The following is a 26,778-nucleotide window of genomic DNA, read 5'->3' on the forward strand; positions in this document are numbered from 1 at the left end:
TTCCTTTATATAGATAAAATTCCCATTAAAATGGCCCTTTGACTGAAGCTAAACTTTATGGAACAAATCCCCTTCATAAAAGTATTTGTTCTGTAAAACCTGGACTCAGTGAAAAGGACACACCCAAGGACCCAGAAGGCCACAAGTGATTTTGAGGTCGCAGGTTCCCCACCCCTGGATGAAAGAACTGATCTACTTAAGTAGACGGAATCTTATGACTAGGAAAGATGGCAAGAAGAAAGGAACTTATGTTAGGTGAGAATATGGTAACAGAACACTCAGCAGCTCCAAAGTGAGTTCAAGTCACTTAGCATGGACAGACATAAAAAACTGGAAGAAGTTGCTAATTTAATTTCTGAATTGCCATTAGCAACCTTTGGAGAATACATGAGGTATAAGAGAAATGTCTCCATGTTCAAAGAGGAAAAAATGGTAAATGATTCAAAATACACTAAAAGGAAAGGATGGTTAAAAGAATCTCCTCCTCTCCCCTTTTTGAATTGGATATTTTCTATCTCACCACTAATTTTCCTTAAAGATTAGAGATGATTAAGCAACCAGTATCACAAATTCTTTCAGGACCCAGGACAGTGTCTGTTCTGCTCAGGGGAGGATCATGCATACAGCACGAGCAAAGGCAGTCCAAATAAAGTCCTAGGGGAAAATGTCCAGCACGTTCAGTAGATGTTGTATGGGAAGACATGGACAAAGAATTACTCAAGATGAAGGGCTGTGCACGGGCTGCGTTCTGCACTTGGGACGGAGAAATAGCAGCATCAGTAATTCTTTGAATTGTTGAAGTACTTCAAATTATAGATTCAAGAGCTTGATATTGATTCCTGATAAAATCCCTAGAAAATCATCAAAGGGGCAGTCTGAGGTAAGAAGTGGTGACCTATGTGGTCTCAATAAGTCATATCAATTTGCTTTTCTGCCAAGCACAGAACTAAAATCCACATTTGTATTTTATGATACTTGAAAATAAAACCAATGTATTTCAATTCACCAAACACTTAAGTACGAAGTACTATATTAAGCAATGAAGATAAAAAGACAAGACCAAAAAATGTCCCTGTCTTCCAGGAAGTACATATTTTACCATGGGGGAGTACGTGTACATAAGTAAGTAAACATAAATCACAGAGGACGAAAGCATTACAAACTGGGGGAAATGGGGAAGGAAGGAGAAGAGTTGGGGAGAAATCAAGAAAGGTGAGATACAGGAGGTGGCCACTCAGCTAAGCATCAAAGGGAAGACCGAGATTCTAAAAGATGGCAATGAGAAAAAAATGCATTTCTGTGCAGTGGGGACAGGCTGTGCAAAAGTGCAGATGCAAGTCCTAGAGGACTTTGCTTGGTGCACTTAGGAAATATGCAATGAGTCTGGAAAGATGGGTGAGAGCCAAACTCGGAGAGATTTTAAATGCAAGTGTGAAGAGATAATATTGGCCCCCAGAGGCAACAGGGAACCACTGAAGAAAACTGGACAGAGTGAAGTAGACAGCCTTGTGGCCTTTGGAAGATTAACCAGGAAGGGAAGACACTGGAAGGGAGGACAGCCAGGAGATTCTTGCAGCTATTTCAGGCATAAGGTGATGAGGAGAGTAGTGGCTGTGAGAGTGGAAGGGGACAGGTGGTAAGAGATGATAGGAGGTAGAATTATCAAAGCTTACCACCTGACAGAACATGAAGGGAGTAAGCAAGAGGGAATCAAGGCAGAAAGAATAAGGAAGGTCTGGAGTAGTGGCAAGTTTAGAGAAAAAGAAAGAGGTCCATCTTGAGATGTCTATGAGGTATCCAACTGCAGAAATCCAAAGGAAGCTGGTAACTAGAGAGACATTAGGGCTGGATTTGTAAGTCATTTATATAGAGATCAGAACGGAAACTGATTAGGTTAGGGAGCTCAGGTTTCAAAAAGACTTCAACAACTTAGAAAACTGGGAAGGTGAAGAGTAAGACAGAAAAGCTATCAAATGGAAGGATTAATCTTATTCCACTTAGTCCCAGAGCATATATCTAGGAACAATGGTTTTAGGTTGCAAAGAAGCAAATTTAGGTTTGAGGTTAGGAATATCTTACTAGCAAACAAGAGCTTTCCAAAGTGGGATGAGCTGGCTCCTATGAAAACAGGTTCCTCCTCACTGAGTTCTTAAAATAAAACTGCATAATAACTTGTCAGGGATACAGGAGAAACAATTTTTTTTCCTACTGTTCATCGGACTAGAGAACCTCTGTGATCTATTTTGGAATAAAGAACCCTGAAGGAGATCTACACTGAATGGGCAGAGAAGGTTGGGTGATGATCCCCAGTCGAAGAGACTGAGGTGGAAAAACATTTGCCCAGATACAGGCTTTCATTTCCCTTTCTCACTATCTTTGGCCTTCACTCCCCATCTCTTTCCCACCAGAAACCTGAGTTCTGCTGCTGATAGGGAAGCTTTTACCTGATCAAACCAGGACCCAAGCTTCCAGAACATTCAACCACTTACATGCCCTTTTCCTTTCTTTTCTTCACCCATTACAAATGCTTGAGCAGTTCACTCTTGTTGCTGGTTTAAATTTCTATCTCTCCACATCGAGATGGCTCTATCAGTCTCCAGGCAAGTTTCCCTTTATAGGAGTTCAGTACCAGACTCACAGTCTCCTTCACTCATCCCTGCTTTTCAGTTGGGTAATTCAAATAACATGTTGATATCCCTTCAAATATCTTTGCTTCCCAAGACTGAAAACTCTAGTGCCTTCATTCCACTTCAGTCACAAAGGAACAGTCATATACTTGACCTTATCATCAAATAAAGTGTTCCACCTCCAAGATCTGTAATTCTGAGGTTCTTCACAGCTTTTTGTCTTTCTGTCTCTCCTCTCACCCATCCTTATCACATGCCTAGTCAGGTGACCTCTCTCAGCTTTCCTAAGCCATCATAACAGCTCTGGCCTTCCATTCCTCCATTCAAATTCTAGACCTTTTCAACTTTCAATTACCCTCTGGCCTTGAACGAATCCCCTGCTCCATGGTTCCCTTTCCAAACCCCAACCCTGGATTACTCTTCTCTTCACCCACCTTTTCTGTTCTCCCTTACTTGCTCCAGAGCCCACTTGAGAAAATAACAAGATTATCCTGACTGGGTCCACTAGAAATCTAGGTTATAGAGTTGGCCTCTTGTTGCTGTACAACAATCCTTTTACTTTTTTTGGATCAACTATATTATATTTCTCACATCTTCTAAATCACCTCCATGAGAACTTCACCTCACATTTTATTTAAAAAGAGGACATTTAGAGCAAAATGAGCAGAATAAAGAGAACTCTGTATGTAGGAATAGTAATATTGTTTTACGAACGACTTTGTGTAACTTATTTTGTCTACTATAAATACCCAAATTAATTATAAAGGACATATGAAAAAAGATGCTACCTGAATCCAGAGAAAGAAGTGATGAACAGATGTATGTACATAATAATTTTGTGTCTAATGATAGCCATCTATATGGTATGGGAGAGGAGAAGGAAGAAAAAAAAGAAACTGACACAATAATTTTGTTGTATATTTAAAAGGAATAGCAACTTGTGCATAGTAGATTTGCAGCTTCATGTACAATCATCTTTTTATCATACTATGATATGGAAAGGCTTGTTTTGTTCCATGAATTAAAATGACAATGGAGTCAGTGCCATTTTAGAAAAGTACTCTTAACCTCAGCTTAAGCTTACGTGTCTACTTTGGTAAACATTCATCTTTAACCAGTTAGCAAAATGAATACCATCATTTCAGTAGATGCTCTTCTGTGCACAGTAGAATGCTCACGATGGACCTCCCTTCTGATAAGCAGATTTTGGCAGAGGAGAGGAAAGTGTAGAGGGGAAAAGAATAAGCAAAACAGTATGCCTCCCTTTGCATGTCAACGTTAAACTCAGGAAAATGAACCCCAGGCTTCTTGCAGCCCCTGCTGATCTACAGCAGTGGATAAAGAACTGCACTCATGAAGTTCTCTTTCTTCCATTACGCTAAGCAATCCAAACAGTGAGGACCAGTCCAGCAAGGGCTCCACCAAGACCTATGGGGATCAGCAGGTTGTTTTCATCCAGAAGACATTCCTCCACTGAACCTTGAAAGCCTGTGACTTGAATATTTTCTTTCTTTATTAACTTATAAGAATTCCCTACAGTGGCTTGTAGCTCCTTCAGTGAACCATTAAAAATTTCCAAAGTAGGTTGTTTAGCATCAGGTAAAGTTGTAGTTAAGAAGATCCCTTAGAGGAAAAATTTGCTGATAATTGCATTCATTCCAAATCTGAAAACAAGAGAGCCTTTAAAAAAAAATCTTTACTTGACCCTATTAGCCCATCACTTTGACAGAAACAGCTCTCTCCAAGATCATCAAAGTCCCCCTTCCTTGCTGACCTCTGCAGCATCTGACACCATGGCCCTTCCTTCTGGAGTATTTGTTTGTGACAATACTTTGCCAAAGTTCTCTTTCCACTGTCTAACCAATCCTCTTCAAATCACTGTTCTATGGTTCCCCTTTCATATCCCATCCCTTTCCTATGGGTGTACCCTTGAGCTCCATGTTCAGCCTTCTTCTCTTCTCCTTCTACACTCTTTCTTAGGGATATCATCTCCTTCCATGGGTTCATGAAATCAGGGGATTACATATTTAAAGCTGGAAGGGGAAACCAAGGCACAAATAACCTGCCTGGGTCACATGGTTATAACTGGCAGCCAGAAATCCCTTACTCTAGGTCAGAGGCCCCAGGACTGCCCTATTCAGCCTCTCAAATATCCATGTCCCACCTCAACTCTCTCCAGAGCCCTGTCTCTACCCTACCTATGCAAGCTGGCCTCTCCTGAACTTCAGTTCCTACTTCTAAATGGGTGCCAGATACCCCCATCTGGAGGCACCACAGGCATCTCAACTGCAACATGCTCAAACTCAAAGCGACAGTCCTTATTTCACCCTGAAAACCAGCCCATCCCTCTAACATCCTTGATTCTGTCCTTCTTGGCTCCTTCCCTTCCTCTTATCTCACAGGTACAACCAAGTGCCAACTCTGGGACTTCTTCCTTGATAATGGATCTTGCATCTGTCTCCCTTCTCTTCCTGTTGCTTCCCACTCTGTTCAGGACCTGGCATCACGTTGCCCAGATTACTGCCATGATCTTCTACTTGGTTTCCCTATACTCCATCTCTACTGTCTCTAATTCACCTGCCACCAAACTAGATTCCTGAAGCACAGGTTTACCCAATTCTAGACCTGAAAGATGGTGCTGTCCTTAAAAGGTACAAATATGAAACAGGGGTCAGCTTCAGAGAAACAATAATGGGTTCTGTGGAGGGTAAGCTGAGTGTGAGATAACTGGCATGTTGTTCAGTTGCATCAGTCATGTTCAACTCTGTGTGACCCCATTTGGGGTTTTCTTGGCAAAGATACTGGAGGGGTTGATTATTTCTTTCTTCAGCTCATTTTACAGATGAGCAAACTGAGGCAAACATGGTTAAGTGACTTGCCCAGGGTCACACAGTGAGTAAGTGCTTCAGGAATCCTCCTGACTTTAAGCCTGGTATTCTTATCTGCTGCACCACCTAGCTGCCCCTACTATGACATAACCAGACTGAAATGTGTAACAGGCAATTGGTGATACAGGACTGGCAACTTAGGAGAGAGACAAGGCGGGATATATAGAACTGTGAGTCATTTACATAAAAACGGTAACTGAACCCATGGAAACTGATACGGTCAAGAGGCAATACGGAATAATACAGAGAGAGAGGAAGACTCAGGACAGGGCCTTGAGGGTCCAACCACAGTTTAAAGGTACAATATGAAGGAGGATTCTGCAAGGCAGTGAAAGGCAGCAAGAAGTCTGGCAGGAGGAGAAGAACCAACCACACCATGAAAACCAAGAGAGAGACTATGGAGGATAAGGTGGTCAGCAGGGTCAGCAACTGCCAGGAAGGAACCAAAGACCAAGACTGAGACTGAGACAAAGCAATTCAGAGATTAGCAGATACCCCTAAGTGATGGGGACAGAACCAGATTGTACAGGCTTAGAAATGAGTGAAAGGAAAGCGAAGTGCAGCTCACACAGGTGGCCAGAATTTGGCACTAAATGGGAAGAATGATGTAAGATGACAGCATAAGCAATGGCAGGATCAAGTAAAGATTTTTTAAAAAAACACATAAGGTCACAATTGTATGGCAGTGATTGTTAAACATTAAAAAAAAACAACACATAAGGATTCTGTATATTTGTAGGTATTAAGGAATAAACTAGGAGCTAGAAGAGACTGAAGACTGGAGATACAACTGTAGGGGCAATTTGAGAGGCATGCCAGGAGGGGGGTAAGGTCAAGGTCAAAGAAAGGATCTGGCCTCAGCAAGAAGGACTACCTCTACCTCAGAGACTGAGGTAATGAGTGGGACTAGGGGAGGGATTAGAAAATTACATCAAAGGAGTTGAAATAGAGAACAGGAGAAATGAGGTGGTTTAAGGGGTATGGTCCTTATTTTCTCAGTAAATTTTGAGGTGAAATCCCATGCTGAGAAAGCAGAGATGGAGTTGGAATTGATGGTCTGAGAAGATAGATTTGGAATATCTTTTACAGAATCCGTAATAGATACATGAAATATATGATAATGAAACATATAACAGATAATCTGGCTTGCTACAATAAGGACCAGTTGGAATTTGATAACAAATCTGCAGTGGTCCCAGTCATCACAGTTCTATGCAGCACTGAAAGAGCTGAGATGGGAGGAATCCAAGGTTAGGATCTGGAAAAGAATGAATTGTAGTAAGACAAGGGATGGGGGGCAAGAAATTCAAGAGTAGAGAGCAGTGTAATGTTGAAACTGGTTGACAACAACAGGGTCAAGACTGACAAGGGAAGAAAGTGAAGCAGTGATGGCCTGGGTATAAGTATAAATTATAAAACACTCTTTACACAAATTAAAGAAGATAAAGAATTACTGGAAGGAAATTAATTACACATGGATGAGCTATGCCAATTTGACAAATGTGGCCTAAGTAACTTTACTGATTTTAGTGCTATACCATTCTACAGAGGGCTAAAACTAGAAAAAATGAAAGCAAAAATCATTTGAAAACCAGAATGGTCTAGAGTTCCAAGAGAAAGAGTAAAAAAAAAAAAAAATGGTTTGGAAGGATACCTAAAACTATATCACAAAAAGTGATTATCAAAACTGTTTTTGATGAGCTAAAATAGAAAACTATGCCAGTGGGAAAGACAATATAAGCAAAAATCAGAAACAATATTCAGTAGACCAGTGTTTAAAATAGAAGAACAAACTATTGGGGGGAAAAGTTTCCTATTTGATAAAGAATTGCTGTGAAAACTTGAAAGCATCTGGGGAGAAAATAAGCTTACAATAGCCTCCTATATCAGAAACTACAATAAATTCCAAATAGAAACATGGCATAAACAGAAAATGTCATGCAACTTAAAAACCGAAGACAACAGAAAGTGGTTTCTTTCACACTTCTGGCTAAGGGGAGGCTCTTTGCCAAAAAAATAGATATAGAGGATCAAAAAAAAAAGAAAACAGACAATTTTGACTACATTAAAGTTAAAAAGGCTGAATAAAATCCATACAGTGAGGGAAAAGGAAAATTATTAAGGGGTAAGGAAAATCCTTTTACCAAATATCTTTGTTAAAGTCTGCTATTCAATTGACAAGTATGTGAGACCAAAAGCCATTCCCCAACAGATAAATGGTCAAAGGATATGAGCAAACAGTTCTTAAAAGCACTTCAAATTATTAAAACCACAGAATGCTCTGAATCACTGATAATGAGAAAACAAATCAAAATCACTATCAAGAAAATTGGCAAACATGATAAAAGATGAAAACATTGAATGTTGTAGGGATAGTAGAAGGACACAAATACTAACGCATCGTTAACGAAGGTACAGATTGGTCCAACCATTCTGGAAAGCACTTTGAAATGAAGTAAACGAAGATGTTCAAGCCCTTTAACCCAGAGATCCCATGGGCTTCACATGCACCAAAGACTCCTGCCAGTGCTTTTTACGGAAGCAAGGAGCAAAGGAGATGCCTGCTATCTGAGAAATGGCTAAACCAGCTGCGGTGCATGAATGGAACAGAATGTTACAGTGAATGCGATGGATGACCACACCCCTCAGTGCAGAGAAACATGAGAAGAGCACATGCACAGATACAAAATGAAATAAGCAGAATCAGGAAAACAACATACACAAAAATCAAAGCAACACAGAAAGACCAAGAAGGGAAACTAAATGCTATGAAATTACAATGACCAAGTTTGGCCATAGGAAGGTAAGTGAAGGGGGGGAAGCCTGAGAGTGATGCTGGACTTTCCAGATGTGCTACTTAGTTTAGCTAAACTATGTCTCCTCCTTTTTCATTATTTCTTATAAGGGACCCTTCTGGGGGATCCTCTGGGAAATCTAGGTGACAGGTTTGACAGCTAGGTGGTGCAGTGTGTAGCGTGCTCAGCCTGGAGGCAAGAAGAGCCTTGAGACTTTTACTAGCTGTGTGCCTTTGGTTCCACAACTGTAAAAAATAACTCCAAGGGTTGTCATAAGGATCAGATGAGGTCACTGAAAAGTGCTTAGCATAGTGCCTGGCACATGATTATTCTATATAAATGCTAGTTAGGATGATGACGATGACGATATAAAAGCAAAATAGAGTAAACTTATTTTTAAAAAACAACTAACAATAAAATGAATGCAACTTAAAACAGCTCTGAGGCTTCCCCTCTCCTCCATCAAAGTGGGGGAACTACCACAAGTGAAACACATACAACCACTGGTACAACTGTGACCTGGTCAAAACGTTCTGGTAAATAATCTGGAATTATGGAAGACTAAATACTCCTTCTTTCACACAGAAATTCCATCCTAAGAAGTCATAGATAGAAAAGCTCCATATATAACAAAACATTTCTAAGATTACTTTCTTGCCTAGCAAAATAATGTTAAAAAGTGAGGGATATCTGGTATATTGTGGTATATTAATGTAATCAAATATTATGCTGTAAGAAATAAGAAAATCAAATGATGCCGAATGAAGCAATAAGAAAAAAAGGAGTCTGATAACACTATTACAATGTGAATGAAAAGAACACTATGATGAAGTAGTACACATCTAGGTCTGCAATTGAAAGCATTTAAATGGTACTTTATTATGTGTGAGCTTTACTGTATGTCATATGAGGACTGATTTAAGGGGCTGGAAATGTTGAGTACAGAAAAGAGAAGACAGGGTACCTGGATCAGCCAGGCATCACAAGGGAGGTCCTGTGGCAAGGGTGGTCCTGTGGCAAGGGTGCAAACTTGCTCCAGGTGGCTCCACGGAGAAGCCAGAGCAGCGTGGGAAGCTGCAGAGGCCTGGGACTGAGGAGAAGAGAAGTTCAAGGTGAGGGCTATCCCCTCCGAGTGGCTACCTCTAGAGGCCTTGGCTTTGCTCCTTCATGGCACTCCTCAGAAAGAGAGGCCATGTGCACTGTCAGGCACAGCAGGGATTCCTGAGGGCTTCCAGGTCCCTTCTCCGATCTTTTACAAACAGACAAAAAGTTGGCAGAAAGTTCAGCTTTCTTTTGTAATGACCAAAAAAAAAATTTCAGATGTTAAAAATTTGAAGAATTTAATTCTCAAGAACACCTACAGAAGATGCTTACTTATCCACAACAATGAGGATGAGTAGCGTTAATAATCCAAATGCTACGTGATCCTAAAGCTCTGTTCTATTCAGTTTTAGAATGTCTTTTATGTAGTTTTTAATCACCAGACTTCTCCCTGACTCTACGCTTTAGAGGCAACTCAGCAGAAGTCCTGGGTTCAAATCTGGCCCTAAAAGTGAAGGAACTACAGATGCACTCAGGGACTTCCGAGGTTACTCCCACTTCTAAATATACAATCCTGTATCTATGTTTTCCTGTTGATATAAAAGTCAGTCTCCATTCCGTGAGCATACAGAGAATGAACAAAGAGAGGTCACTTAGGAAGGTAATTTGTTCTACAGAGATATAAAGCAGAAAATCCAGGCAGAAAAACTCCAAAGTCATTTAACACAATGACGTTAAAACTAAAAGCTGTAGTCACAGCAGACCACAACGAGCAAAGGCTAGGAAGGCGTTCTGCTCATTTCTAGTGGGAAACAACTGTACCTCATTCTCTCTGTCTTGAGCATTAAGCCATAAATTAGAAGTCAGAATTTGGGGAAAAGAATTCTTGCCTAAAGCACTCACGCACGCACGCACGCACGCACGCACACACACACACACACGCACGCACACACACACACACACCACAGAGTTTAAGCTATATTCTGGATATCTTGATCAAATATACTAATTTTCATATGTAATATAATAGTAAGAAAAATTATATTCTCTTTCAATACTAGAGAATGTACTATTGTGCTAGATCTGGAGCCATGAGACTTGTATTTGATTCTAATTACAAATGTGTACTAGCTTTGTAACCATGGACAAGTCTTTTAGAGGCCCAGTATCCTTATTTGCAAAATATGGAAAATAATACTTGCACTCTGCAAAACTTTAGTGTGATATTGAGTGCACTCTCTTAGTATAAAAAAAATCCCTGAAAAACAATTTCCTTATGTGGATGATGAACAAGAATTAATTAAAATGACATAGTTATACAGGGTGTCTCAAAGGTCTTAGTGCAATTTTAAACTACTTAAAGCTTATTATTATGTCTTTAAATCTTAAAGTAACATTTTTATTCAAAATCAGCTACTACTAAATTTATACTCAAGCTTTATGAAATGTGTAACATAGGTAATGAAATGCTTTCTCATTCCTGGAAAGCTCTGATTAATTTCTTTTTCCACTGAACAACATATGATTAAATTTTTATTTGCAATGTTAAAAATCTCAAAGAAAAATCTAAATTCTTAACTGATTAAATAACATACCAATTAGCATTTCTGAAAATGATGCTTAAATGGGTAAGTATGATAGTGTCCTACTTAAAAGATTTCATATTGGCCATTTAAATTATGTTCCTATGTGGCAGATTTTTTAAATAGGAAAGTAGGAAAACTCCTTTAAAGTTCTAAAATTTCACTCTTGTTAAATTTCATTTCAGATGCATTTCAACTCAAAGGTGATGAAAAGTGCTTCGCTTCGGAGAATTAGAGTTTCCTTACAGCTGTACTGTTCATGGTTCATAACTTATGCAACTAATGGAAAAGTATTGCACTGCTTCTCCCTGAACAATTGGCTTGCATAATCATACAGCCACCAGCTAACCAACAGGATAACAACTCTTTCTTCAGGAGAATCCCTTGTGAATGTGTGAAACGAAAAACAACAACAAAATCCATCACTAGAGTGCTGAAGTCAATACAACACACAGCTTACAACTAAATTAACACAATGAAACCAAACACTGTAATCTGCACACGCTTATTAAATGCCTAACGCCATGGAGACAGGAAACGTGATCATGGAGAATCAGGGGCGGGATAAGTGGGTGATAGTGGTGGAAAGAAGGCAGATGTAAAGCGCAGATATGATACAGTACTTGGCCTCAACGAGTTTATAGGCAATGGGACTGTCAAAAGTTCATGGAGGAAGCAGTATTGGAGTTTTTCTTGCTGGAGGAGGGCATTCTTGCCATAACCTATATAGCAGGATCAAAAGCATGGAGGCCTGAGAGGGGAACAAGAAAGCAGCCCAGATTGGTTGAGTATAGAATATGTGGAAGAAGACCATGAGAAAAAGCTAGAAAAGGAGGGTGCAGACAGATTGTGCAAAGTCTTGAACACCAGGTGTGGAATCTGAGTTTTGCTCCAGAGGCCAGAGGCAGCTGATCTATGTGTAAGGGAGGCGATTTTGGCAGTGCTATACGTAGGGTGGTCTGGCACATGGAGAGAATGGAGGGCAGCCTCTTGGCAGTCCTGGTAAGTGAATGAACATGAAAGAAGACAGAAAGGAAAATCTCAGTAAATCCTCTGAACATGACAGATGAGGTGAAGGCAATCACCAGACAAAAGGATTGAAATCTGGGAGGCAGTCCAAGCTGAGGGGGAGAGATAACAAGCTCAGGTTTTTAGTTGCCTTTGAGATGCTGGTGGGATATGTGGGCAGAAATTGGAGACATAGGGGTGTATTCGCAAGAGTCAAGAATGGTGTCCTTTGCCTAGATGCATCCACTGGTATAGGGGAATGAATGAGAGTGCCAAAGGAGAGGGGAGGACAGTACAGATTGATCCAAGGAGGGAAGAAAACGAAGACTGCACTGGAGAAAGAAAATGGTGTGCCAGGGGGTAGGTGTCCCAGGAGAGAGGTGTCTGATGTAAGGACATGACAGACTATCTAGCAGGAAAGTGTAACCAGCTCTGACAAAAAGTACAGAAAGGTAAAGGAGAATGAGAACTGAAAAGGGGGCCTAATTAAGTCAGTGGTCACTGACAGTTTACAGAGCAGTGGCAGATTCCAAGGGGCTGAGGAGAGGATGAGACAGGGAAGGAGTGCCACCATCATACACAGACAGCTCCTCTGAAAAGGGACAGGGCAGTATTGTAACAAAATATATACCCCACTCCTACCACCATGCTCCGAAGTACGGGTCCTCTTGGTTCCTAAGTATCATACAATCTCTGAACTCTTGCTCTGCAAGATTTTCATCATACAACTGTGGGCCTGTAGCTGACTTTGATTGTTACGTAAATAACTGTGGGGACTAGTTTTCTTGTTTGGTCTAGACCTGTGATTTCAGTGATAAAATGGTATCTGTGAGAAAATTCCTTCCACAACAAGCATCTCAGGAAGCTGCCTGGAGGGGTTGTGCCCAGAGCCACACAGAGAATATGTGTTAGAGACAGGACTTGAAATCAGGTCTTCTGAACTCCAAAGCCAGTCTAACCACACTAACTTCCACTGGAAATAAGAACAGAAATCACATGGAGTATGAATGCAGGTCAAAGGACACTTTATTTTCTTTATTCTTTATTTTCCTTGCATTTTTTTTGTCTGTGTTTCTTTCACAACAAGACGAATGCAGAAATATACTTTGATGACTGCACATGTATAGCCTATATCAAATTGCTTGCCTTCTCAATGGCAGAGAATTTGGAATTCAAAATTTTTTTAAAATGAAGGCTAAAAATTGTTTTTACATGTAACTGGGGAAAAAAATAAAATATTAAATCAATGGGGGAAAATAGCAATCATAAGTAATCAAAATAGTAATAATTTCCATGTAGGCCCTTGAAGTCTGTAAAATGCTTTCCATCCTTCATCTCACTTGAACCTCATAAAAGCCTTGTGAGGGTGTCCCCACACTATCACATCATGCCCAATATGTGCTTTTATAAGGAAAAACAATCACAGAGCACACAAGTAAACAGCTGGCTTTTCCAGATATGCATTGCTATCTACAAAGAGACTGCAGAATCTTTTGTGGCTAGCATTAAACTTTTTAAGTGGTTATCACAATCAAAATCTAAAAGAGGCTTTATCAACTCCATACCTGAGGACTCCATCTACTTGGTCTTTGGTATAGGCTTTTCCTTCTCCACCAGCGAACGCACCATCCTTAGTGTTACCGGGTCGGCCCTGGTCACCTCCACTGGTTGGTTTTCGGCAATGGGGGCCATTTGCAGCTGTGCTTCCATTTTTCATAATTGCTTCCAGAAGCACTGTTATACAAAAAAGCGCATATTGCAATTTCATTAAAAAAACTTATACAACATTATGAATGATACACTTTAAGCAATCTGCATGGCTAATAAATTGAGGTTTTTTTTAAATTAAAATTTTTTTAATAAAAGAATAAAGCACAGGACCTCCTTAAACCAAGAGCTTCCCTAGTTTCCAGAAAGACTAAGAAATTTTAAATAAAAGTGTTAGGAATTACTGGCAATTGAAGATCAATTATCTGTGATATCTTCTTCAACTACCTGCAAAAGGCTAACAAATCCAGTAAAATGTAAGATCTAGAGTAGAATAATTTACAGTTACCCACAACTTCTACCTTTCTTCAATCTTGTAAAATTTTCTGTTGTCTTAATCTACTAAGGCCCCAACAGAATTTCCTGGTTTTTCAATCTCTCTATGGCTGTGCATATTACCCCAGAAACTTATCATCTTTTTCCAATGTTACATCTTCTTCTCAGGAGGCAGTGTGCCTCATGATAGGTAATCACCCTAGGATGCCCAGGTATCAGGTGACTACAGTTGGAAACTCATTCAAGAACATGGGAGAAGGAAGTGGCACTGTGAGCTAGTGCTACAACAGACCTGACAATTCTCACACCTACATCAGCAAGACTACATACAGCTCCACTCCCATCTCCAAGATAACCCTACAAATTACTTAGCAACAATGCCCTCTGTCTATACACTCCTGTGCTTCAGCTTTTCTTTTTCCCTTGTGAGGTTCCCTCCCCCTTATGTTCATTAGACTCTAGATACAAATATAACTGAAATTCTTGCTATATAAACTGTATCCAAGACAGTTCCAAATCATACTTGGAGCAAACTGACGAACAGGTTGGAGCCTGAGTTACAGAAACTCAATTGAAAATGACCTTAGAACCTATCTAGTTCACTTGTAAAGCTAAAAGAACCACGTAAAATGTTAGCTATCATCACTGGTGCTATCAATAATCTCATAGGCAACAGGGAGCTACCCAAATTTTTGGAGCAGATGGGGGACAGTCATGCCTATGCTTTAGGAAAATGCTCTTTGCAGCTATGGAACACAGCCTGGAGACACAAACAGATGAAAGGCAGGAAGACCCCTTCAGAGGCACGGCTATAACAGTTTAGGCAGAAGCTGACAGGACCAAGAGGTAGAAATGACCCTGGAGGTGGAACCAGAAAGCCTGAGCTCAGACTTCGTGGCCACCACCTATGCAGACATAAGCAAGTCACTTCATGTCTTAGATCCTGTTTCCCCATCTGAAAAATAAACTGTAGCTTCAGATAAACTTGGCCTGAATGACATGATATCTGTTTCCGGGGTAGAGAACGCACGAGATAGCAAAGCTACAGAAAAATGAAGGGTGGGTATACTCCCTGGGGTTGGGCCCTGTCACTCATCCTTCCTCCTCCCATTTGCTTCAGAAAAAGTTTGTGAGGGTCACGGTGTATGTGTGATCTGAAAAGTCACAAGGATTGCAGCTCTAGCAGCTAGTTAAAACAACTTCCCTTACTTTATTTTACCCTCATTTTTTTGTACTATATTATCCAAGCCCTAAAGAAACTCCAAGGGGGTTTCACTATAGTTAGGAAACTGGTTAGTTAAAAAGCATTATAACTTAACAGATGTGAATACAGAACTACCACCAGTAAACTTTGAGAAAACTGGAATAAAATAAAAAGGGTATTAGAACCCTGGAGACAAGCAAATGGCCTCATTTTTTTTAAATAAGTGAAAAGGTAGGTTTTTAGAAACTACAGACTAATGAGGTTGACGGGAAGCAACATGGAATGATAAAATCGAACCATACATATATTTTATGACAAGCCACTATCTCGCTGTGTAAATGACTTCTCTGTGACTCATCTGCAAAGTGAGAAGACTGGACAAAGGGATCCCTAAGGTCTCCTCTGGACAGAAGATCCTATGATTTCACAGCAAGTCCAAGAACAATTCAAAAATGGAGTATTCAAGAGATGTTCTGTAGGCACAATGGACACCTGCTAAGAAAAGGCTGGAACCTTCAAGAGATGTTCTGTAGGCACAATGGACGCCTGCTAAGAAAAGGCTGGAACCTTTAAGGCTCACTACTGAAACACTAAGCTCATTTTCTTTTACAGGATTAACAGACCAGCAGAGTAGGAGGAGTACTCTAGATATGCTGACCTTGAATTTTAGGGAGGCTGAGATTCTCGTACGTGTGTAGGTCCTTGTGGAAAAGATGGAGAAATGTAAGTGGTTTAGTATTTTAATTAGGCAGATAGAGAGCAGACTGTCTCAGGATCATAAATAACAGATCAGTGTCAACTTAAGAGTTATGTTTTAAGTGGTCTATGGTAGAGTTCTAGTCCTGTCCTTGTTCTGATCAGCGTTTTTGTGAAACCAACTTGGATGAAGATTGAGAAGGCTTGCTTATCAAATCTGCAGATGATGTAAAGCTGGAAGGGTTAGCTGTACTACAATGAAATAACACAGGATTACAGTTTTAATTATTTTATATGTTTCAACAAGGGAACAAAAAATGAGTCAGAATTCAATGGAATAAATGTCTTTTAAAAAAATCATTTCAGCACATAAAACTGGTCTGAAAGTACCTCAAGCAAATTAAGTCATTCCCCAACTGATAAATGGTCAAAGGAGATGAACAGGCAGTTTTCAGAGGAAGAAATTAGTTATCTATAGTCACATGAAAAAATGCTCTAAATCACTATTGATTAGAGAGATGTAAATCCAAACAACTCTGAGGTACCACATCACACCTATCAGACTAGCTAACATGACAGAACAGGAAGGTGGTAAATGTGGGAGAAGATGTGGGAGAGTTGGAACACTAATTCATTGTTGGTGGAGCTGTGAGCTGATCCAACCATTCTGGAGAGCAATCTGGAACTATGCCCAAAGGGCTACCAAAATGTGCACACCCTTTGACCCAGTAATATCGCTTCTAGGACTGTATCCCCAAGAGATCATAAAAATGAGAAAGGGTCCCACATGTACAAAAATATTTATAGCAGGTCTCTTTGTGGTGGCCAAAAACTGGAAATCAAGAGGATGCCCATCAATCGGGGAATGGCTGAACAAGTCATGGTATGAGTGTAATGGAATACCATTGTGCTATGAGAAACGATGAACAGGAAGACTTCAGAGAGGACTGGAAAGACTTACATGAACTGATGCTGAGTGAAAGGAGCAGAACCAGGAGAACTTTGCACACAGCAACAACCACAGTGTGCAAGGACTTTTTCTGGTAGACTTAGTAGCACTGCAAATTTTCAAGCAAAATTCACCAAATTCCCAAATTAACCTTTGAGTCTGGTTTGTGAATTTCTGTCAACTTAAAAATTTTATTTTAATTGTCAAAAATCATTCTCTTACAGTACAGGAAAGTAGGGCAGAAGGGGATAAGTGGGATGTGGGGGGAGGGGGATGATGGAAAGGAGGGCAAATGAGAGGAAGGAGCAATTAGAAGCAAACACTTTTGGGAAGAGACAAGGTCAAATGAGAGAATAAAGGGGGGACAGGGTAGGATGGAGGGAAATACAGTTAGTCTTTCACAACATGACTATTATGGAAGTCTTTTGCATAACTACACATGTATAGCCTATATTGAATTTCTTGCCTTCTCAGTGGGGATGGGTGTGGAGGGAGAAAGGGAGAGAAGTTGGAACTCAAAGTTTTAAAAACGAATGTTAAAAATTGTTTTTACATTCAACTGGAAAGTAAGAAATGCAGGTAATGGGGTACAGAAATCTATCTTGCCCTACAAGAAAACAGAGGAGATGGGGATAAGGGCAGGAAGGCGTGTGATATAATCAGAATGCAGGATGTCTTGGGGTAGGGGGAGGGAAGAGATGGGGAGAAAATTTGGAACTCAAAATCTTGTGGAAATGAATCCTGAAAACTAAAAAAAAATTGATTCAATGAAAGAGAAATGGGATTTATCCAAGCAAAAATTCTAAAAATGATAAAGTTAATATTAAAAACAGAAACATATCTTTTTATATTTAGTTCCTACCGAGTCTCCCATATATTCTGGGTATGAAGGTTGGATGAAATGTGAAATGATGAACTAAGTAGCCATAATGTCTCTCCAAAAGCAAAAAAACAAGGTGTACACCCTTGCCTTTTCCTCTGGTACAGAAACCATTTTGTACACAATATTCACTACGAAGTACCTGATCATAAAACAAGCAAAATTCACCAAGTTCCCAAATTAACCTTTGAGTCTGGTTTGTGAATTCCTGTCAGCTTAAAATTTTTATTTAATTGTACATTTCTACAAAGTAGAGAAAGGTTGTAATTAAAATTAATCAAAAATGGTTTTTATATTTCAGTGCTTCAGCTTTACAAAACATACTACCTGTAGTCTGCTGAGTTGGCTGATGTAGTAATGCCACACATACTGGGTATTGTTGGGGAGGTGCTCTATATTAAATTAATTTTCCAGATAAATCAAATTTTATCATAGCAACCACTGACTTTTAAGCATTTTTAAAAATACATTAATACCCCCCCCCCATCATTTTAAGTCTGAAGAACATAGTGGGTTACCATTATGATGATATATATTTTATGACAAATTATTGAGGAATGTAGGAGCATTTTGCCTACATTAAATGACCCCAGACTGCTGTTACATATATATTTTTTAAATCTTCTGAGCTTTTTTCTGTAATCTTTTGTTTTCTTGCTACTGTTCAGACAGAATGTTGGCTGCTTTTTTTTTAAACTTAAATACAAAATGAGAAAAGAAAAACATTGCATGTATACAGCAGAACATGAGAGGATTCAATATAAAACAAATTTCATTTCAAAAAATATAAACAATACTATACATCATTTTCAAAACTGCCCAGCTCTGCCTTCTTGCTGGTTATCTTCTGTTCTCTGTTGCGTACCTTGTACTTCATTTTCTCCTCCTCCTTCCCACCATCACCCTAAGGAAGGCTACAATTAAGTGTGGATATATATGTGCATATATACACGTATACACTACATACTCATGATATGTAAGACCATACTATTCTTATTTCCTCTTATCATCTTTATCTATGAAGGTGGACTGCATCTTCCTTCCTAAGTACAAGTCTTTCCATGTTTTTTTTTTCAATCACAGCTAATCATTTCTCACATCCCAGCAATATTCTAACCCAATTACATCCTATCTGAGATACTGTCTATGAAAGTCACCCCCTCTCTCATTTTCTGCATTCCTTCTATTCTTGCCTACATAGGTTTTATTTAAACAAGAAGATCCTGATTTAAAATAACTGAAAGCATCCTTTTTACAGTTCAACAATGCCCTCACCTTATAATACAGTTTCAGATCTGATACTGCTGAATCTATTTTTACATCTTCTTTACCCTGGCTTTTCTGAAGGGCTTCACTTTTTGTTCCTCCAAATGAACTTTGCTATTATTTTTTTCTAACTCAATAAAATAATTTTTTTAGTAATTTGTAATAACATTGAATAAACAGATTAGCTGGGGAAAACTGCCATTTTAAATGTTATACTGGCTTCACCTACCCATGAATAATAAATATTACTTGTAATAAAAGTGTTTTATATTTATGTTCCTGTACTTCCTGTGTCTATTTTGGCAGGTACATGCTCAGGTATTTTATACTGTCTAGGATGGTTACTTTAAATAGTCTAAAATAATATTGAATAATATTGCTGACACTGTAGTTTCTCTATTTTTCAGTTTTGATTGAAACTATTTTAACTTTAACTTTGTCTAAGATCACGATTACTATCTGCTTTTTTTTACATACTAAATTCTACTCTTGCCCTTCATTTTATCTCTATACCTTTCATTTCTATGTTTCCTAAAAGCAACATACTGTTAAATTCAAATTTTTAATCTTCTACTCATTTTAGTTTTACAAGTAAATTCACCCCATTCACATCCCTAGCCACTGTTACCGGTGTCTTCCTCCTCCTTATTCCTCTCTATCCTTCTCACCCTATTTAACCTGCTCTGCTTTACTTCTACCTGCTACCTTGCCCTCCCCTATTCCTTAGCCTACCCACCCCTCTACGAGTCCCTCCCTTATCTCCACCCACCCTATCCTCTTGCCTTCTTATTTCTTTCTGAATTTAGAAGACTTTTATACCCTTCTAGATATATATGTTGTTCCCTCTTTAACCCATTCCTAATGAAAGTAAGGTTCCAATACTATGCACCCTTCTTTTGTATCAATTTTTCTTTTTATGCCTCATTTGTATAAGATAATTACTCCTTTTTATCTCTCCCTACAGTTTAATTTTTTTAGACTTACCCCATAATACTCAACTCAGCCCTCATCTTTCTTCCAAACTACCTAAAAATAATGACAATCATAAAAATATTACTAATATTTTCACATATACAAAGTAAACAATCTGACCTTATTAAGTCCCTTATAATTGGTCTTTAATGTTTACCTTATATTTCTCCTAGATATTATATGTCAAATTTTCCCATAAGTTCTGGGGTTTCTGCCACAAAAACCTGAAAGACTTTGAGTTCATTAAATGTCCATTTTTTTTCATTAAGAATTATATTTAACTTTGCTGGGTAAGTTACCTTTGGTCATAACTCCAGCTCTTTTGCTCTATGGAATATAGTATTCCAAAACCTATGATCCTTCAATGTAGTAGCTGCTAGGTCTTATATAATCCTTATTGTAGTGCCATGACATTTAAATTGGTTGTTTTTTTCTTGTTGCTTCCAATATTTTCTGCTTAACCTGGGAGCTCTGAAACTTGGCTACAACTCTGAAAGTTTTACTCCTGCGATCTCTTTCTGGTGGTGATCGGTGGATTGTTTTCTATTTCTACTTTATCTTCTTGTTCTGGAACTTCAAAGCCATTTTCCTTGATAATTTCTTGCAACATTGTATCAAAATTCTTTTTTAATCATAATTTTCAGGTAGCCCAATTAATATTATTTCTCCTCATGAGATGTCTCATTTTTTTCTTTTTTCATTCTTTTGATTTTGTTTTATGATTTCTTCATGTCTTAGAGCATCGTTAGCTTCTCCTTGTCCAATTCCAGTTTTCAAGGAATTATTTTCTTACCTTTTTGATTCTCTATTTCCAGTTGGCTGACTTTTTCATAATTTTCTTAGAATGTTGTGTTTTTCCTAATTTTTCCTTGATCTCTCTTATTTGATTTTTAAAGTCCTTTTTAAGTTCTTCCAAGAACTCTAATGAGTGGAACCATTTGACGTTTTTCATTGAAAGAGTGACTTTTTTTTAGCTCCATTATATTTCTCTGAATATGAATGCAAATCTTCTCTATCCCCATAGCAACTATCTATTGTTGGGTTCTTTCTCCTTTGCTTACTCATTTTTGTTTATTTTTTGGTTTTGCTTTGTTTTTATCAGTTATTAGTGTAATCAAGTTGTAGGCTGGAGGTATGGGGAAACGATGCCCCAACACTCAGGTCCTTCTTATTGTTATTTTCTGGATTCCGTCTAGGGACCAACCTTAGGCTTTCTTCTCTACTACTAATTCACAGGTAAGGTAGGGTCCCCAGGCACACCGTCTCACAAATGATCTTGCCCCCTGTGGGATGTGTTTGGTCTGCACAGTGCGCTTGGTGTCCCTGACAGTGGAAGATCCTCCACCTTCTACTCTGCTATAAGACCCCCAACACTGTCTTCAAGATGAAAGTTTCTAAGGTTGAGGCTGCGTCTCAACCCAGCTGAGCCCAGGGCTTGCTGTTTGTTGATTCTGCAGTCAGCCTGGAAGTGTCAGCACTTCATTTAGGCCAAATCTCCACTTTCCTGGGGTCTTCTCAAATTGTCTTAGGAGGAGAACTGCTTTACCCAGTACTTCAGTTGCCCTGAGGTGATATTTTGTCTTTTTTTTTTGTGGAGGAAATTTGGAGAGCTAAAAAGTTTTCTTACCTACTCAGTCATCTTCCCAGAATCCTCCAGCTGAGACACTATTAGAACACTGACCATTAGTCTGAATATAGATTGAAGCACTGTTTTTACTCTCTTTGCTTTTCTTGGGTTTTTATTTTGGTCTATATTTTCTTTTACAACATGACTAATATGGAGATATGTTTTGTATGACTACACATGTATAACCTGTGCCTTTTCAATGAGGTGGGGAGGGAGAGAATCTGGAACTCAATTTTAAAAATAAATGTTGAAAATTGTTCTTGGGGGGCGGAGCCAAGATGGCGAAGTAGAAAGACGCACATACACATAGCTCCGAACCCACAAACCACAGAACGGCAGAGGGGACTAACCCAGGGCGAATTCTGCACCCAGAGACCACGGAATATTGGAGCGAGGGAGATTTCTGTTCCGGAGAGACCTGCAAACCTCTCGCGGGAGTCCTTCGCGCCGTGGACTGGGCGCCGGGGCGAGAAGCAGAGAGCACCCCTACCGCGGCAGCGACAACGTGGGAAGAAGATCCGAGAGGGCGGCGAGACGGGATCTCCAGCGGCCACGTGGGTCCCCCCACCCACAGAGGGACCTGCAAACCTCTCGCAAAAGGTCCGTTGCGCTGCAGACACGGAGCCCAGCCCGGACCTGCAGCGGCCGCGGCTCCGAGAGGCACAGATCTGAGAGGGCTCCGGAGGCAGGATCTTCAGCAGCGGCACGGGCCCCCCCCCACCAACAGGTGACTGACGGGGGTAGGTGAGAGAGTCTCTTTGGCGGGTTGAGAGGGGAGTGGGGTGCCCCCATGGCTCGGGCCCCCCCAGGAGATGGAAGCTGAGAGGCGGCTGCAGACAGGGGCTCCCCAAACAGGCGGGAGCCTGGATCCATTGTGGAAGGTCTGTGCATAAACCCCCTGAGGGAACTGAGCCAGAGAGGCAGCCCTGCCCATGACCTCAGCACCTGAACTTAATTCTCACACTGAATAACAGCCCTGCCCCCACCAAAAACTCTAAGGCGGGAAGCAGCATTTGAATCTCAGTCCCCAAACGCTGGCTGGGAGGACCAGGAGGCGAGTTGGGTGTGAGGAGAACATTCAGAGGTCAGGTCACTGGTTGGAAAAAATGCCAAGAAAAGGGAAAAGAAATAAAACTATTGAAGGGTACTTTATCGGAGAAAAGACACTCCCTCCCTTCCTTTCTGATGGGGAGGAACAATGCTTGCCATCAGGCAAAGACACAGAAATCGAGGATTCTGTGTCCCAGCCCACCCAATGGGCTCGGGCCATGGAAGAGCTCAAGAGGAATTTTGAAAATCAAGTTAGAGAGGTGGAGGAAAGACTGGAAAGGGAAATGAGAGGAATGAGGGAGAAGCATGAAAAACAGATCAGCTCCCTGCTAAAGGAGAACCAAAAAAATCTTGAAGAAATTGGCACCTTGAGAACTAGCCTAACTCAGCTGGCAAGGGAGGTGCAAGGGGCCAATGAGGAGAAGAATGCTTTCAAAAGCAGAATTAACCAAATGGAAAAGGAGATTCAAAAGCTCACTGAAGAAAATAGATCTTTCAAATCTAGAATGATTCAGATGGACGCTTTGGACTTTTCGAGAAAGACAGATATCTCAGAACATAACGCGCAGATTCGAAAAATGGAAGATAAGGTGAAATATCTTATTGGAAAAACAACTGACCTGGAAAATAGAATCAGGAGAGACAATGTAAAAATTCTGGGACTACCTGAAAACCATGATCAAAAGAAGAGCCTAGACATCATCTTCCATGAAATTATCAAGGAAAACTGCCCTGAGATTCTAGAACCAGAGGGCAAAATAAATATTCAAGGAATCCGCAGAACACCGTATGAAAGAGATCCAAAAAGAGAAACTCCTAGGAGCATTGTGGCCAAATTCCAGAATTCCCAGGTGAAAGAGAAAATATTGCAAGCAGCTAGAAAGAAACAATTCAAGTATTGTGGAAATACAATCAGGATAGTACAAGATCTGGTACCTTCTACATTGAGGGACAGAAGGGAATGGAATAGGATATTCCAGAAGTCAACGGAACTAGGACTGAAGCCAAGAATCACCTACCCAGCAAAATTGAGTATAATACTTCAGGGAAAAAAATGGTCTTTCAATGAAATAGAAGACTTTCAAATTTTCCTGATGAAAAGACCAGAACTGGAAAGAAAATTTGACTTTCTAACACAAGAATGAAGAGAACCATGAAAAGGCGAACAGCAAAGAGAAATCATAAGGGACTTACTAAAGCTGAACTGTTTACATTCCTACATGGAAAGACAATATTTATAACTCTTGAAACATTTCAGTATCTGGGCACTGGGTGGGAGTACACACACACACACATGCACACACGCACACATACATAGAGACAGAGTGCACAGAGTGAATTGAAGAGGATGGGATCACATACTAAAAAAAAAAAATGAAATCAAGCAGTGAGAGAGAAATATTGGGAGGAGAAAGGGAGAAGTTATATGGGGCAAATTATCTCTCATAAAAGAGGCAAGCAAAAGACTTATTAGTGGTGGGATAAAGTGGGGAGGCAAGAGAAAAACATGAGGTCTACTCTCATCACATTCCACTAAAGGAAAGAATATAATGCACACTCATTTTGATAGGAAAACCTATCTCATAATACAGGAGAGTGGGGGACAGGGGCACTAGCAGAATGGGGGGGAGGATAGAGGGGAGGGCAGGGGGAGGAGAATGCAATACAAGGTTGACACTCATGGGGAGGGAAAGGACCATAAGAAAATAGAAGTAATGGGGGACAGGACAGGATGGAGGGAAATATAGTTAGTCCTATACAACACAACTAGTATGGAAATCATTTGCAAAACTAAACAGATATGGCCTATATTGAACTGCCTGTCTTCCAAGGGGAAGGGGTAGAGAGGGAGGGAGCCAAAGAAGTTGGAACTCAAAGTGTTAGGACCAAATGGAATGTTATTACCACTGGGTAACAAGAAATACAGGTTAAGGGGTCAAGAAAGCTATCTGGCCCTACAGGACAAAAGAGAAGACAGAGACAAGGGCAGGGAGGGAGGATAGAGGAGAGAGAAGATAGGTCACAGGGGCAATTAGAAAGCTTGGATCTGGGGGGGGAGGGGAAAAAAGGGGAGAAAATTTGTAACCCAAAAATGTGTGAAAATAAATGTTAAAAGTTTAATTAAAAAAAAAAAAAGAAAGAAAATTGTTCTTACATGTAATTGGCAAAGAATAAAATATTAAGTTAAAAAAAATACTGACCTCTAAAAGGATCTCACCTACCCTAACTTGTCATTTCTAATCTGCTCTGAGTCTTGAAAAATCAGAAAAATCTATTATTATTGTGGGCTAAACACATGAAAATAGGCTGAATGAAGATCCCAAATGTTCTCTAGTAAGTAAAGGCCATAAGCATTTGACTTTATCATATCTAATTTAACTGATGAATAAATTTGGCATTTCCCTCCATAATTTCTTGTTCTTGGATATCATGGTATTTTTGAGGGTGCTTGAAAAATGGTGATGACAATAGTCATCGTCCTCACCACCATCATCACCACCACCACCACAATGAGCTGCCACGCTATAGGTCTTTATGAGCTACAAAGCGTTTTCTTTACCAAAGCACCCTGTAGAATAAGCAGAAGTGAATTCTCAGTTACTTTAAAGATCTCTGTAAATGGCATTATATCTAAAAACAATCTTTTGTTCTTATTGTTTCCTATGTCAGTGGTCTCCAAATTTCTTTGAACATGTACTTATGTACGTACCGCATACAAGTACTACTGTACTGATAATGATATACATCATGAAATGCATTTTAAAAGGGTGAGATAAAGATGAAAAAATGTCTGAAAACAGAATAAAAAGGAAACCACTGGGATTTATTGTGGGGGGGGATAGTCAGACCTGTGCTTTAGGAAGATCACTTAGGCAGTGATGTGGAGCATGGACAAGGTGGGGAGACATCTGGGACAGGGAGACCAGTTACAAAGGTGTTCTCAAGGGCCTGGACAAAGGGGGGGGCTATGTGAGGAGAAAAGGGGGGAGATGCAACAGAGGCTGGGAGGAACAACAAGAGCTGGCAAGTAACGGCGTGCTCGAGGTTGCTGAGGGATATGTAGGCAATGAAGGTGTCAAAGATGAAAGCAAGCTTGACAAACCTAGGTGAGTGGGGACGGGCAAGTGAAAAAGACGGCAGGGTTTGGGGAAGAAGCCAGCATGTGCAAGGCACTGGGAACGTAAAGACAAAAAATACAGTCCCTGCCCTCAGGGAGCTTCCATGACTGAGGGAAGTGAACCACATGTAAACAGACAAGTATACAGACACACATGCCCATCTGAGGAAGGAACAAACCCTAATGAATAGGGGAATCAGAATATTCCACAGAATACAGCATATGAGTTGAATGTTAATGGAAGCTTAAGAAGCTGGGGTGAGGAGAAAGGGAATTCTAGGCATGAGGAACAAACTGTGCAAAAAAGGAAGGAGGAGAAGATGAAACACCTAGCTGGAGAAATACCAGGCAGGCCAGTTTTACTAAAACATCAGATGCACAGATATAATTTGCAATGTGTTCTGAAAGTGAGTTGATGAAGTCAGGTTGGGTAGGACTTTTAGGGCCAAGCTAACTTAGAATCAAGCTAAGTATCCTAGAGGCTACTGAAAGCTCCTAGTCAGAAGATGGATGTGATTAACCTCTGGCTTTTGTGTAGCAATATGATTTTGCTGGCTATATGAAAGATGAATTGATGGAGGGAAAGACAGAGACTAAGAGTTCAACGATGGGGCTAGTGCAGTAATCCAGACGGCCTTAAGTAGGGTATGAGTCATGTCAAGTGCACAGAAAGGAAGAGATACTAGATATATTATGGAAACAGAATTGAGAAGACACGGCAAATTATTAGATGTGGGGAGTCAAGGTGAAAGGAAAATCAAGGATGCCTCCAAAAGAGTGAACTCGAGTGGCTAGAAAGATGGTGATGCCCTCAAAAGAAACAAAGAAATGTGCAGGAGGGATGTGGTTTGAGGGAAAGATAATGAGAGTCATGGTGGACATCTTGGTATGACAACACTATTTTAGGTGGAACTGTGTATTAAAAAGAAGTGGCAGGAAACCTGGGTTCTTGAAACAGGGTTCATTCAGGATTGCTGGCAAAGTGTTTGTGGTCCAGCACCACAGCTCTTTGGCATCAGTTTCTGCATCTA

The 26,778-nt window shown here is 40.0% G+C and overlaps 1 protein-coding gene across 2 annotated transcripts in view; it reads right to left on the reverse strand.

Annotated features, from left to right (window-relative positions):
* DNAJB14 (DnaJ heat shock protein family (Hsp40) member B14) overlaps positions 1-26,778 on the reverse strand; it is an 84,000-nt gene that overhangs the window by 23,697 nt on the left and 33,525 nt on the right. The window contains exon 2 of one of the 2 annotated variants that reach the window (XM_072623282.1): positions 13,508-13,676. The exons of the other annotated variant lie outside the window; for it this stretch is intronic. Coding sequence (XP_072479383.1) covers positions 13,508-13,676 — 169 coding nt within the window. The remainder of the gene's footprint in view (positions 1-13,507; positions 13,677-26,778) is intronic. 2 annotated transcript variants of the gene reach the window in all.

The sequence above is a fragment of the Notamacropus eugenii genome, chromosome 7 (assembly GCF_028372415.1).
Source record: "Notamacropus eugenii isolate mMacEug1 chromosome 7, mMacEug1.pri_v2, whole genome shotgun sequence".
NCBI classification, from domain to species: domain Eukaryota; kingdom Metazoa; phylum Chordata; class Mammalia; order Diprotodontia; family Macropodidae; genus Notamacropus; species Notamacropus eugenii.